General features: G+C 45.2%; 1 protein-coding gene across 2 annotated transcripts in view; it reads left to right on the top strand.

Moving 5' to 3' along the window:
- Positions 1–14,549, top strand: part of LOC123764440 (lachesin) — a 328,560-nt gene that overhangs the window by 294,667 nt on the left and 19,344 nt on the right. For both annotated transcript variants that reach the window (XM_069315707.1, XM_045752306.2), the window contains exon 5: positions 1,899–2,033. In XM_069315707.1, the coding sequence (XP_069171808.1) occupies positions 1,899–2,033 (135 nt within the window). The remainder of the gene's footprint in view (positions 1–1,898; positions 2,034–14,549) is intronic.

The raw sequence follows: 14,549 nt of genomic DNA, 5'->3' as shown, positions 1-14,549 counted from the left end.
TCACGGCGCCGCTGGTGGCACTGTCTCACATTAACCGGATTTTAAATATTTCTCCCGAGAAAAAAATCATGTCTGGAGCAGACATAAAATATTTCGTAGTCCGTATGTGGGGGTTACAGGCACCGTATGAGGGGGTTACAGGCACCGTATGAGGGGGTTACAGGCACCGTATGAGGGGGTTACAGGCACCGTATGAGGGGGTTACAGGCACCGTATGAGGGGGGTTACAGGCACCGTATGAGGGGGTTACAGGCACCGTATGAGGGGGTTACAGGCACCGTATGAGGGGGTTACAGGCACCGTATGAGGGGTTTACAGGCTCCGTATGAGGGGGTTACAGACGTGGGTTGATGAGATAATTCTACATTCCATTGACATATATAATTTGGAATTCAATTCTTACAAACACGTGTGGGTCAAGATACAGCTGTAGTAACAATACAATACACCTGCAGTTCAAGGCAGAATGCTATAAAGGATTTATATTGTTGTTGTATTTATAATACCTGTTCAATTCACCCGGGCTGTTTGGGTCTCGAATCGTGTTCCCCACGCGTGGGGTCCAGGGTTCGAGACCCCATATACACCCCAAGTGAATGGAATGTTTATGTCCGGGGTAGTGTGGATGGTATGTTATGAGGCCTGTCGTCGAGGTGGTCCCCTTAATATGTTATTGTGCGTATTGCGCGGCCGCCGCCACCACCCCAAGCTATAACTCTATGTCCCCCTCCAACCCGGGCGCTGCCTGATTACTCTCTCATATAAAAACTACTTCCCCAACATCCATTAAACCCATTTTGCCCTCATAACTCCTCTGAGGTGAAGTTTTGGACTTTTTGGCAGAGTTCCTTTTGATGTGACTCCCGTCTTGCGTCCGGCTCCGTCAAAGGCATATTGCATTATGTGTTTTTCCTGCGATTGTCGGCTGGGTACTGATTTTTTTATGTTTTAATTGTTGAATGTTATCGTGTAGAACGATCGTGACATTCTCGCTGTGTGACGAGGAATGTTCCAGCTAAATACCGTCATAGTTTTAAAATAATCGGAATGAGAAAATCAGTTGGAGGCTTGAGGAGGATTCGAACCTGTGATCCGGGTACTCCCAGGTGCCCACTACCACCCACACCCACTACCACCCACCACCATACCCACACCCACTACCACCCACCACCATACCCACACCCACTACCACCAACAACCATTATAACTACATACCACTGCAAATATTAAATCCTAGTCAGATTGACGCAGTGACATCACCCACATTATAACGCTATAATCAGAGTCTGCTCAATCATCAGCAGACAGACCAGAGCTCAGGTTGGGAACTGAGAATAGTTTGGCCTGGAGAATATTGCCAATGTCTGCGCTCCTCTCCCACTGATGAGAAATAACCCTGATTGTCATTAGTGTTGCAAGGACTCTCATTCCCTTATTGCAAAGTAACGTCCGTAGCCATTTATCTCACAGATGAAGCCATTTAGGCAAAATGTTAAGGTTGACTGGAGATATTACGCGCGCAACATTTGCCGGAGGAAAATAAAGAGGCAGATACTCCTAGATAAAGCTATACACAGGAATTCTGTGACAGTCTTAATGGTTTATCTTTATCTATGTCTCTTACTGCTTGCTCTACATGTTTGTCCCCTGTTTTATATATTTGCTTCCCTCTCACTCTCTCCCTCCTCCTTTATTTCTAGTTTTCGTCATTGCTCCCTCTCTTCTCCCTCTAATATTTGTTAGTGGGAGAGGAGAGTATATGGTGAGTATATGGGGTGTATATGGGGTGTATATGGGGTGTATGTGGGGTGTATGTGGGGTGTATGTAGGGAGTATGTGGTCTTGTATGTGATACCCAGGCAGCCTCTCACCCCCTCTTCCTCCTCTTCTCGCCACAGATCTCTACAGGGACGGGGATCGTGAGTCAGTTCGTCAACCTTAACGTCATCGTACCCGAGGCGTTTATCCTGGGCAACAGCGAGTACCACGTAGAGACGGGCTCCCCTATCAACCTCTTCTGCATAATTGAACAGGTGAGTGCTTGGGGTGAGGTCTGGTTGCGGTCATTCTAGCCAATTATAGGTGATTGGATGGTTGCTTCAGCTGGAGGGAGTTATTTACTGATGCCTTGGGGAGGATTGCTGACTGGTAAGTAGTTCGGATTTCTTGAATACATACACAGGATATTTTTTTATTTTCTTTTTGCGAAGTTTGTATTCTACTCCACTTCCAGGGTCTGAGGCCTGTGACCGGCCTTACACTAACAGATTGATATTTATCGATTTTCTGCTCGTTTTTTGAGTTTTCTTGTTTGTTTTCTGTGACTCTGTAGTCAGAGCCAGCACCCCACTGTGGCTCTGTGCTCATAATCACCAATACTCTGTGGCTCTGTGGTCACAGCTACCACCACACTGTGGCTCTGTAGTCACAGCCACCACCACACTGTGGCTCTGTGGTCACAGCTACCACCACACTGTGGCTCTGTGGTCACAGCCACCACCACACTGTGGCTCTGTGGTCACAGCTACCACCACTCTGTGGCTCTGTGGTCAGAGCCACCACCACTGAACCCGTCCTTCACGTGCACAATAACATCACATTAACGTAATGTATCAAAGAGAACATCAGTAGGAGCCACGAAGAAGAATCGAACCTGTGTAAATTGTCCTCCGCACTTCCGTAGAATTAAACATTCCAACATAACTTTACAAGAGCCATCATAACTATCAACAGCTCTGTCGATAGAGCTTCGGCCTCACACACGCGGGGTCACGGTTCGAGTCTCCCAGAGCCCGGGTGAATGGGATGCAGTGTACTCCTGGGCACACGGTACAGACCACTACACCACGACATGGTCAGAAGTATTGCAACCTGGGAATCAACTCAATCCTCTAGGGTTCTGCCTTGGAGGACACTGTGCATAGGTTCGTATCCTCCTTATGGTTCCTACTGATTTTCTCATCCCTTATAATGATCTCTTTAAAGGTACTATTTATTTTGACCAACAAAGCCACACCTTCATGTATATGTGTCCTGTCTCTGTGTATCACTTGTGTGTATACTCACCTATTTGTCGCTGGAGGATCTAGCTTCAGTTCTCGAATCCCAGATGTATGTGTACTCATGAATGCGGCGGTGGGTCAAATTTTGCCCAAACCCCCCTGCCGTTTTCAAAATATCCCAAACATCCCAAATTCGATACCTGAGCCATATTTTGGACCCAAATTCTGGCTCTCTGCACCTATTCGCAGTTTGAAATTTCTACTTTTTATACCAAACATCTGCCAATTACTGAAAGCGGCGGTGGGTCAAATTTTGCTCAAACCCCCCTGCAGTTTTCAAAATATCCCAAACATCCCAAATTCGATACCCGAGCCATATTTTGGACCCAAATTCTGGCTGTCTGCACCTATTCGTAGTTTGAAATTACGAATTTTTATACCGAAAATATGCCAATTACTGCACTCACCTATTTGTGTCTGCAGGATCGAGCATTGACTCTTGGATCCCGCCTTTCGAGCATTGGTTGTTTACAGCAATGACTCCGTCCTATTTCCCTATCATACTTAGTTTTAAAATTATCAATAGTATTTGCTTCCACAACCTGTTCCTTAAGTGCATTTCATTTTCCCACTACTCTCACGTTAAAAGAAAACTTCTTAACATCCCTGTGACTCATCTGAGTTTCTAGCTTCCACCCATGTCCCCTCGTTCTGTTACTATTCCGTGTGAACATTTCGTCTATGTCCACTCTGTCAATCTCCCTGAGTATTTTATACGTTCCTATCATGTGTGTGTGTGTATTATATATATATATATATATATATATATATATATATATATATATATATATATATATATATATATATATATATATATATATATATATATATATATAGATAGATAGATAGATAGATAGATAGAGCGAGAGATAGAGCGAGAGAGAGAGAGAGAGCGAGAGAGAGAGAGACAGAGACAGAGACAGAGAGAGACAGAGAGAGAAAACACCACCGATCTCGATGACATCGATAACCCGTAAATCAGAGCAGAATTGCTATGTATTGAGCGCCATACCGTGGACCACCACCACCTCCCTACTGTCTCACACGACGCCTTGGGCCCCACATTTTCCCGTCTCAAGTCATATTTGCTTCCCCGTCCCCACCACACTTCCGTCCTGGGCCACCACCAAACTTACTTTTCTTATACTATGCTTATGAGAATAAGGTGCTTTAGTGCACGAGAGAACTACAAATAAATCAGCTTTATAAAAATATCTCTAGATATATAAACTAAATCTCTCGGTATGAAGAAAGGCCTTCTTAGTTAATTAATATTTATGTAATATTAAAGAAGCTACATTAATGTATTGTTTGACCAGGTGTACTAATAGAAGACAAGCGAAGGGTTGTAATTTTTCTCTTACATAATCTCTTGCCAAATCTAGTATTGACTTTTCTATTATAACTTTCGCTTATTGTTAACACAAGCAGATCTTATCTTGGTCACGCTTGTAAGAGTAAATTATTGTTGAATCTTGCAGTAGAATTTGATGATCGCTTTCCTTCACATGACTGTGTAATGCTGAACTTCCTCGGCCATACTTGACAGGCGACTTTTGTTCAATTACACTCTTGGTTTTCCTGTGTATGCGATCCTAAAAATGCTGATCCTATTTTTTCTCGAAATCTTTTCAGAAATAGTTTCATGTAAATATAGTTGAAAAATAGAATCCCTATTTCCGAAATCATCTTTTATTTTCTTTGCCTTCCAACTCAGTCGCAATTTTGACTATTGTCCTCAATATCATCAGCATCTCAGAAGTCATTGTTCTCATTGTTCTGTCAAGCCTGCTCAGCGCTCGCTAGTTCCTTGATCGACAGCTCTGTGATCGCCAGCTCTGTGATCGCCTGCCATACCTACGAAGTATGTCCACCAGAGAAAACACGAATTGACACAGGATGAAGTGGTGGAGGAGAAAGAAGGTCGAAGTGGAGGAGAAAGAGAAGGTGGAGAACGAGAAGTGTGAAGAACGCTCACACAAGAAGTAAACATCACACAAATCTGTGTGTGTGTGTGTGTGTGTAGAATAGCTGTGGTGTAGTGAGCCAGTGTTGTTGTTGTTCTCCGGGGCCGGCCTTGACGAGCACCGGGCGACAACTGCTGGAGATTAATTTACATACCCGCCCACTAAATTGTCCTCCCCTCCGCCCTGTCCACGCTGCTGAGATGGGATGCTGGGCCCAGATCTTGTCTGCTGGCCGCTTTTCCATTACATCTCCGCTCACGCTGAATGATTGATACGACTTGAATTAATTAACGGGGTATCATTCCCACTGCTCCAGATTTACTTGGTGAAAAACGCTTTTAAAAAAATTTCGAGTAATATTTCGTGATGAGAAAGTCGAGAAAAATTTCTTAAATATATTACCTGTTTTATGAGCCTCTTCAAGAGGACAGATGTGGTAGAAATTTTAAGTTGCATTGCCTCCATATAAGTTAAAATGATATCACCATGCAGGTTAAGGTACTTGGCTCAGTTAAGATATGGTTGGCCGCCAGGGGCCTTCCCTCCAGGTGGAGAACTTGTGGAGTACCAGAGCTCAGGTACTCTACAAGCTCTCCTGTTTGTCAACGAGACCAGCATTACCAGCTTGTGTAATCAACTACATTATGTGTGCTGAACTAGCTGTGTTGGTAGGAAACGAGCTTGACCTCCTGGGCCCCTCTCTATTCTTTCTCAAAAATTAAAAAAATTTCACCTGTGCCTAAATTATGTTCCTTTCACCCCCCCCCTCCTCACTGCACTAGCACTAATGAAAGTGTTCCTTACATCCCTTTCACTCATCTATATCTATTCGTCTATCTATCCATCCATCCTTTTATTCATCTACCAATCTATCTATCTATCCATTTATTTATTAATCTATACATCCATCCATCTATCCTTTAATCTATCTGTCCCCTCTATCCATATATTCATTTATCCATCTACCATTCTATCCATCCATATATCCACCAACCTACTCATCTTCCTATCAATATATCTATTCATCTATCCATCCCTGTATCCATTCCTCTATTTAATCGTCGATCCATCACTATCCATCTATCTGCTATCTGTCTGTACTATGTTTGTATGTCTATGTTGTGTCTCTTTCTCTGTCCCTGTGTCTGTTTGTGTCTTTCTCTGTGTATCTGTCTCCGTGTCGGTCTGTCTCTGCCTTTGTCTGTGTCTGTCTCGCTTATTAGTATATAATTGCGCAATGTGTGGGTTGTCGCAAATGAGGAGCCTAGTGGTGTGAAGTAATAAAAAATAGAATAGGTATTCCCAACTCTCATAAACGGTCGTGGCTTGAACGCGGTGTGGAAGAATCGTTTGTTTTATGTGAATACGGGCAAATTATTGACAACAGGAAATTTATGTTACTTTTCTCAAGATCAATGAATAATGGTGAATATTACTATAAGAAAAAAGTTTTCGAAATATTTAGTTGTGTAACGTGCGGGCAGTGTGAAAAATCGTGGTGGGGGGTCGGAATATGACACACTTATTTCCTATCGAATTCTTGCGACCCCAACCAGCCCATGTTCATCCCATACCCCATACTATTTCAGTCCACTAAATTTGGGTAATGCTACTCCCCTTAAGCGTGTGGCCTCCAGCTTGGAACAGACAGGAAGACAGACATTGTCATAATACAGGTGTGGGGGTAGCTATAGGAACAGCACATAGCTGCTGTTGCTCTGTTTAAATGCTCCCTCTGGCGTAAGGCTGCTACACTTACTGAAAGGACTGTTCGCGTCCTTCCCCTTGAGAGGTATTTTCCCCTTATCGTCTGTCTAGCGTCATGTCTTCCACATATTTTCCCACAGTATTTATTGTGGGTTAATAGTGATTAAAAATGGTCTCCAGTTATAAAGTTTGTCCAGGTCCTCCGAGACTATTCAAACGTCCTCCTGAACCTGTCCGTCGGGTCAGTATCGTAGGCGAGAATCTTGATGAAGAAGCTGCCTTCTGCCGGTAGGTCAGAGACGCAGATAGGGACCACAAGGCGGCCTGGTACTGGTGCCTCCTGCCGGTAGGTCAGAGACGCAGGTAGGGACCACAAGGCGGCCTGGTACTGATGCCTCCTGCGGGTAGGTCAGAGACGCAGGTAGGGACCACAAGGTGGCCTGGTACTGGTGCCTCCTGCCGGTAGGTCAGAGACGCAGGCAGGGACCACAAGGCGGCCTGGTACTGATGCCTCCTGCGGGTAGGTCAGAGACGCAGGCAGGGACCCCAAGCTGGCCTGGTACTGGTGCCTCCTGCCGGTAGGTCAGAGACGCAGGTAGGGACCACAAGGTGGCCTGGTACTGGTGCCTCCTGCGGGTAGGTCAGAGACGCAGGTAGGGACCACAAGGTGGCCTGGTACTGGTGCCTCCTGCGGGTAGGTCAGAGACGCAGGTAGGGACCACAAGGTGGCCTGGTACTGGTGCCTCCTGCCGGTAGGTCAGAGACGCAGGTAGGGACCCCAAGGTGGCCTGGTACTGGTGCCTCCTGCGGGTAGGTCAAAGACGCAGGTAGGGACCACAAGGTGGCCTGGTACTGGTCATTACTGTCCTCCGTGTGCTGCTCCTCGCCACTCCAATTTTTCTTGCCTCGGTGTGAGAGGTTTCTGGGCGGTGCGTGTTCTCTCACCCAGCTCTGAGCTCCAACATTTCTCGCAGGGTTTTTTATCGTGTCTTTGTGCGGTAAAGTGTCGAAGGCTTTCTGTCTGAATAGGAAAATTCAATCAGTCCATCGTTTTTTTCCCGTCTGATCGCTAACTTGTCGCTGAATTCAAACAAGTATTTCAGACACGATTTTCCGTGTTGGTGTATATTAACGAACTCGATATTCTCTAGATGTTTATAGTTATAGGGAGAGGTGGAGAGTTATGTTAGTGAGGCCGCGTGTGTACTCGCCTGGTGGTACTCACCAAGGTGCTTGCGGGTTGTTGAGCTCTGGCTCTTTGGTCCCGCCTCTCAACCGTCAACCAACTGATTGGTGTGTACTTACCTAGTTGTGTTTGCGGGTTTGAGCTCTGGCTTTTTGGTCCCGCCTCTCAACTCTCAATCAACAACCTGTGTGTACTCGCCTAATTGTGCTTGCGGGGGTTGAGCTTTGTCTCTTTGGTCCCGCCTCTCAACTGTCAATCAACTGGTGTGTGTGTGTGTATTTACAATTTGTATCTGCGGAATCTAGCTATTAGCTCTTGGATCCCGCCTTTATAACCAAATTATTTTTCCTCTATTATGTCTGCTACATATATTTCTCTTACACACACACACACACACACACACACACACACACACACACACACACACACACACACACACACACACACACACACACACACACACACTCTCTAAACAGCCCGTAGCAGCGGTCTAACTTCCAGGTACCTATTTACTGCTAGGTAACAGGGGCATCAAAGGAGGAAACTCTGCCCATCTGTTTCCACCACCTGCGGGGATCGAACCGGGGTCCCTAGGACCACGAGTCTAGAGCGCTGTCCACTCAGTCACCAGCCCTTGTGGCTGAGTAGCCTGTGTGCGTGTATGTGCATACGTGTGCCTGTGTGTTCCTGAGAGAGCGGGTTGCCACTCACCGCAGGTAAACAGACATACACTTGGACTCATCAATCTGGAGCTCCTCAATATTTCAATTTCACAGACGACATCATGAGAACACAGTGGTCTAATATGGTGGTTTTTGGCCCCCCGGCCAAGCGAATCTTGCGTGGCAGTATTGCAAGGTGATGGTTGACTGCCCTCAGTCATTTGCAATTCATTCAGAATGGAAAATCGTTGACTGGCAATTACGAAGGATGGCGAAGCATTAGTAATGACTGGAGCCGTTCTTCACGACCAGTTGATGGAAGACTGGACGGATCCGTGTCTACACACTGCTTACCAGTCCTATATGAACACCACACACTGATATATCTTGAGGTTATTTTGAGATGATTTCGGGGCTTCCACCCCCCAGGAAGCACCCGTGACAGCTGATTAAGTCCCAGGTACCTATTTACTACTAGGTAACAGGGGCTTGAGGGTGAAAGAAACTCTCCCCATTGTTTCTCTGCGGCTCCCGGGATCAAACCCGGGACCACAGGATCACGCGTCTAGTGTTCTGTCCGCTCAGCCACCGGCTCCCCACCTAATAAGGATGCAATATTTGCAGAGCCCATTGCCTGGAGCATGTGTGAGACCTCGTGGAGCATGTGTGAGACCTCATGGAGCATGTGTGAGACCTCATGGAGCATGTGAGAGACATCGTTGATTTAAGTTAAATGTAAGGGAAAGAGAGACTGAGATTTGCAAGCTCATAGCCTAAAGTCTGTGTTGGTGAATTTGTCTTCTCTTCTCTCTCTCTCTCTCTCTCCCGGACTCGTTCTATCTGTCTCTCATCTTTCGTTCAGTTTCCACGCACCACAATACTAGTCAGAATATCCTTGGTACACGCAGGTGGTGATATAAGGCTTGACACTATGGTCGGACTCTCCACAATAACTCTGCAGTGCGGGCGACCATTGTGGGAAAGAGGGTGTCCATGTGTGTGTCTGTCTGTGTGTGGGTGTGTCTGTATGTGTCTGTTTGTATATATGCGTGAAAGAGAAACCATGGAGCGGTCCTGTGCAGCACCAGCCTGCTCCTCCACGCACCTGTGGGTATCATTCTCCTGGACCCTGCTTTTTCCTCTCCTGGTATTCATCAACATTTAACAAATTCTTTTGCCTCATGTTCAACCCCAATTTGTGTGGCTGTATGTTGTGGACTTCCTGCGGAATGTCACTGCAGTATGCGTGCAGGAACATTCTTCAAGAATTTTACGACTTCAAGGGAATGTTTCGGAACATATCTAGAGCAGCGCATGTTTTCTCGTTTTCTGTTAGTAGCACCATACGGACTGTTGAACTTAATATATTCATCTTCCAAAGGGATGGATATATTGAGAAAATATATCACGTTCTGTGAATAAACTCGGTCCTAAAGGATCACGTAAATACCACCTCTAATCAAATTCAAGTATGTTTATTGAGACAAGAAAAAAATACATCTCAAAGGGATAGAGTAGCTTAGGCTATTTCTACCCCCAGCACCACCTCTAATTAGAACACTTAAGACCAATAAAATGCTTTCAATTGGAAATGCTGAAAGGTGTGGACTCCACGTACCGTAAATTACTGCAGAGTTCAAATGTGGATACGACTGTCAGACTGTGAAGACACACTTGCCTACCAGTCCACATATCCGAGCCTCAACTTCACACACTCACACCCATGATGACACTTGCTAAGGAACTCGACAGTCTGTTGACCTATCCATTTATACGGAAAAAGTGCACGCAGCCTTAAGGCTATGTTGACTTACAGCCTGGCTCAGAGACTAGACATTAATCCAACGACAGCAGCTGCATTAGATGCACATTCCACAGCCACTACAATGATTAGAAAAGCCGTTAAAGAATGGGACCACTAGTGAACATTCTGCACCTACATCCGCCACCAAGATAATGTTATTAAAACAAGACTAAAACAGAAGCAAAAAAGAAACAGGGAAAAAGGAGGAAACCCTACCTACATTTAAAACTTTGACCCAAATATCAGAGTAACAAGGTTATCGCGCATAACCGAACTCAATTACGGGCTCACCATATCCCGTGCTACATGGACATTTCTTTCCAAGTAGCAAAATGTCAAACAACAACAACATCCTTTCTTTGGGAGGTCCGGAGCTGGGTGGTTTGGTTACAGTTACAGTTCCTTCCTTCTTTACGGGCTATTCATGCCCGTGCCACTTCTTGGGTGACTTAATCTTGATCAATCAATCCTTTCATTCTCTCAAAACTCGACAATGGTCCAGGACGGACCGAACCGTCGTCGATTCGTCCAGTTTCTGATGTGCGATTTGGTCCTCATAGCCACCTCTCCTCTCAGCCCGCCCGCATGGAATATATATTACTGTCTTGTTTTGAAATCACTACGGGAGGCATCTCCCGTCACGCAGGGTGCCCTCGCACCTCCACAGATCTCCAGAATCGGCTCTTGATACTGGTAATGGCTCAAAAGGGCCACCACTTACGGGCTATTCAAGCCCGTGCCACCTTTTGGATGGCTTAATCTTTATCAATCAATCAATGAAATCACTTTTTCTTTACCAGTGAGGCCGCTGAATCGGTCTTAGCAAAGTGCATTAGCCTCTTATAGTTATAAAATGATCATCGAAGAGTTTGTTGTTCACCTTCCGTCTCAGGAGAGGAGGTGTACAAGATAGAGAGAGACTTCCCACCAAAGCCTGACACCTTTTGCTCTCAATATCAAATTGTAACTGCTAAATCACCGTTAGCGTCATGTTCCTTGTTTTAACTAATTACTCTCCTGGCCCACACAGCTGCTCTCAAGGGTGTGGGCGCCCAGCAGAGATCATCGGCGCGGCTCTCGACTTCGTGTTGTGAAAATAATCTGAATTTCAACTCCTTTTCATATGAACTATATTTAATACCATGAATTAAATGGAAAAACAAAAAATGAGGTGTTGATTCTTTTTATAATTGGGCATTCTTTCTGCTGATGACCTTTGTGTAAAAATATATTTATGGTCAATATTTACTTGTGTCCTTGTATCTTATAACCCCATCGAAACCCGACGCGCGTTCCAAAGAAGCATTCCGACGAACGATTAGTCCAATGCCGCTACGAGCTGCGCCGGGTGCCACACTTATCACACCGCTAAGCTGCAGCAAGAGGCAGTTACGGGTCCTCGAGGCAATAAAAAGACCAACCCGCCGTTCTCTACCGGACAGAAGACCTCCAGGCTGTGAGGACCCAGAGAGGAAGTGTTCCTCGCTCACCAGGGAGGCGGTGCTGTAAATACAAGACACCAGTACCCATAAAGGTGCTCGGCGCCGCTTGTAAAGCGCATGATACATCGTCATGGCCCATAACACCGCAGCCTCCACGCGGGAACTGCAGGAACTGATCTCTCGATATCAAACGAGCAGGACGGCCAATTTCTTCAAGATTACGCATTTGGTGCTGTACCTCACGTTACAAAAGGCTACAGTGTTACTCTTCTCAAGTACTGGTCTACGGTGACCTCCCTGTGGCACTGGACGACGGTGGGGCACCACGTCATGTTCACGATACACAACCTGATGAAAAAATGAATCTAAAGTCTTATTTTGATGATACAAAATAATCATTGCCATCAATAGACTATTAACACTTTGGATGCCAGTGTTGCTGGTGTTAATGCCCCAACACAGGTGGTATTGTTGCCCCAACACTGGTGGTATTACTGTCCCAACACTGGTGGTATTACTGTCCCAACACTGGTGGTATTACTGCCCCAACACTGGTGGTATTACTGCCCCAACACTGGTGGTATTACTGCCCCAACACTGGTAGTATTAGATGGGGCAGAGAGAAATAAATTAGGGGATAGGAGTAAGAGAGATTAGAGATAAGGGAGATGGAAAGAGAGATAAAAGAACGGAAAGACTGAGAGATAGTGGAGAGGGTAGAGATTGGGAAAGAGGGAGGAGAAGGAGAGAGAGAGAAAGACCACAACTTTCCGATGCTAGTCACATACCCTTCGTCAGTCACTGTGCAAAGTAGGGTGATGCTAGCCCCTATAAGCGTCTTTAGCAGCTGGCTTAAAGGATCACATATTATCTCTTGTATGCTCAAGTATTTGTTGATATTCTTGGTTAATTAAAGAAGCCGTGGAGAGAGCGATAATTCACACCCACCTCAAGATAGCCCGAGCACACATGTAGATAACAGCCTCTTCAAGATAGCACGAGCACACACATGTAGATAACAGCCTCCTCAAGATAACACAAGCGAACATGTAGATAACAACCTCCTCAAGATAGCACGAACACACATGTAGATAACAACCTCCTCAAGATAGCACGAGCGAACATGTAGATAACAACCTCCTCAAGATAGGACGAACACACATGTAGAGAACAGACGGGTCTCGCTATGTGTGTCTGACGATATGTAGGCGAATATGTATCTGTGAAGTGCTCGTATCTCACCATTTTCCCCCTCCTCACCCCCCCCCCCCCCCCCCCCCCCCTCCCCCCTAAGCGTCCTCCGGTAAATATTCTGTTTGTATCGTTCAGCGTTTCCGGGACGTTGCCCAATCGCTACGGAATTTTCTTTATTACTCGTTCGTTTTCTCTGTATTACATTCCGGGGACAGTAGTGGCTAGCGGATACCGAGTGGTGTGTGAGTGCTTACACGTGTGTTAGTAGTCTGCGTCTCGCCGCGGTTCGCCAAGATCACGGGGGTCTCGCTGTGGTAGAAATTTACAACGGGTTTCATACAGGTAAATTTTCGTTCTCGTGTGTTCTAAATTTTCGTCCACAAGTGCCCACAATTGTGGGCACTTGTGGGCACTTGTGGGCACTTGTGGGCACTTGTGGGCACTCCTGACCAGATATTTTGGCCGTGTATAATCAGATGTTATACCGTTGTGACCTAGTATGTCCTCAGGACACCCCAATATGGTCACACACACACACGAACGGTCGTAGGACGCTCTGTACTCGCCTAGTTGTGCTTGCGGGGGTTGAGCTCTGGCTCTTTGGTCCCGTCTCTCAACTATCAGTCAACTGATGTACAGATTCCTGAGCCTACGGGGCTCTATCATATCTACACTTGAAACTGTGTATGGAGTCAGCCTCCACCACATCACTGCCTAATGCATTCCATCTGTTATCTATAAATCTGTATACTTAAGCCGTGAGCATTCCGGAGCTGACACTAGTTAGCAATCTTCAAGCGGAGTCGACATACAATTTGATGTAAGTAGACTTCATGATCCACAGGAAGACAGCACACCTAAGAGACCTCTAATACATACACTAAGGTACCAATCACCTCTTCCCCTTCCTTTGGCGTTCCCTACGATTACAGAGGCTATGCAATTCAATAAATAAATCTCTTATATTAAGAACCAGCCCGAAACGCTGTGCGTGGTAGTGGCTTTGCATGAATGTAAAAATACCAATATTATGTAATCTCACAAACCCATCCTACCTTCTTGTAAATAAATTATTAATATTCGGTAAATCGTAGAGTGAGGTGAACCGACACTTATAAATGTCTGTTTCAGCGTGCAAGCTCAGTATACCTGTCTTAGTGCAGTGTATGTTCCTGAAGTTGTCACACTGCTGACGAAACGTCAAGACATAAAATGGAAAGATTAAGTGTTCTAGTGTTCCTTCACCCTACGGATGGTAGAAGGTATTTACGTAGAATGGAAAATATTCATGAGAGAATTTACAATATTCAAAATGCTGTTGTGTTTAGCGACGTGCATGATAGGAAACCATACTCCCAAAATACAATTATAAATATATTATATAATATATTATATTATATATATATTATATATATATATATATATATATATATATATATATATATATATATATATATATATATATTGTGTGCTTAATTTAGTGTTTCCTTTCGGCGGTTGAGCCTCGGCTGTATGGTTCCATCTT

This window comes from Procambarus clarkii, chromosome 82, assembly GCF_040958095.1.
Source record: "Procambarus clarkii isolate CNS0578487 chromosome 82, FALCON_Pclarkii_2.0, whole genome shotgun sequence".
In the NCBI taxonomy this organism is placed as follows: Eukaryota; Metazoa; Arthropoda; class Malacostraca; order Decapoda; family Cambaridae; genus Procambarus; species Procambarus clarkii.
Note: the sequence above shows the minus strand (reverse complement) of the source record. Positions and strands in the feature narration are given on the sequence as shown.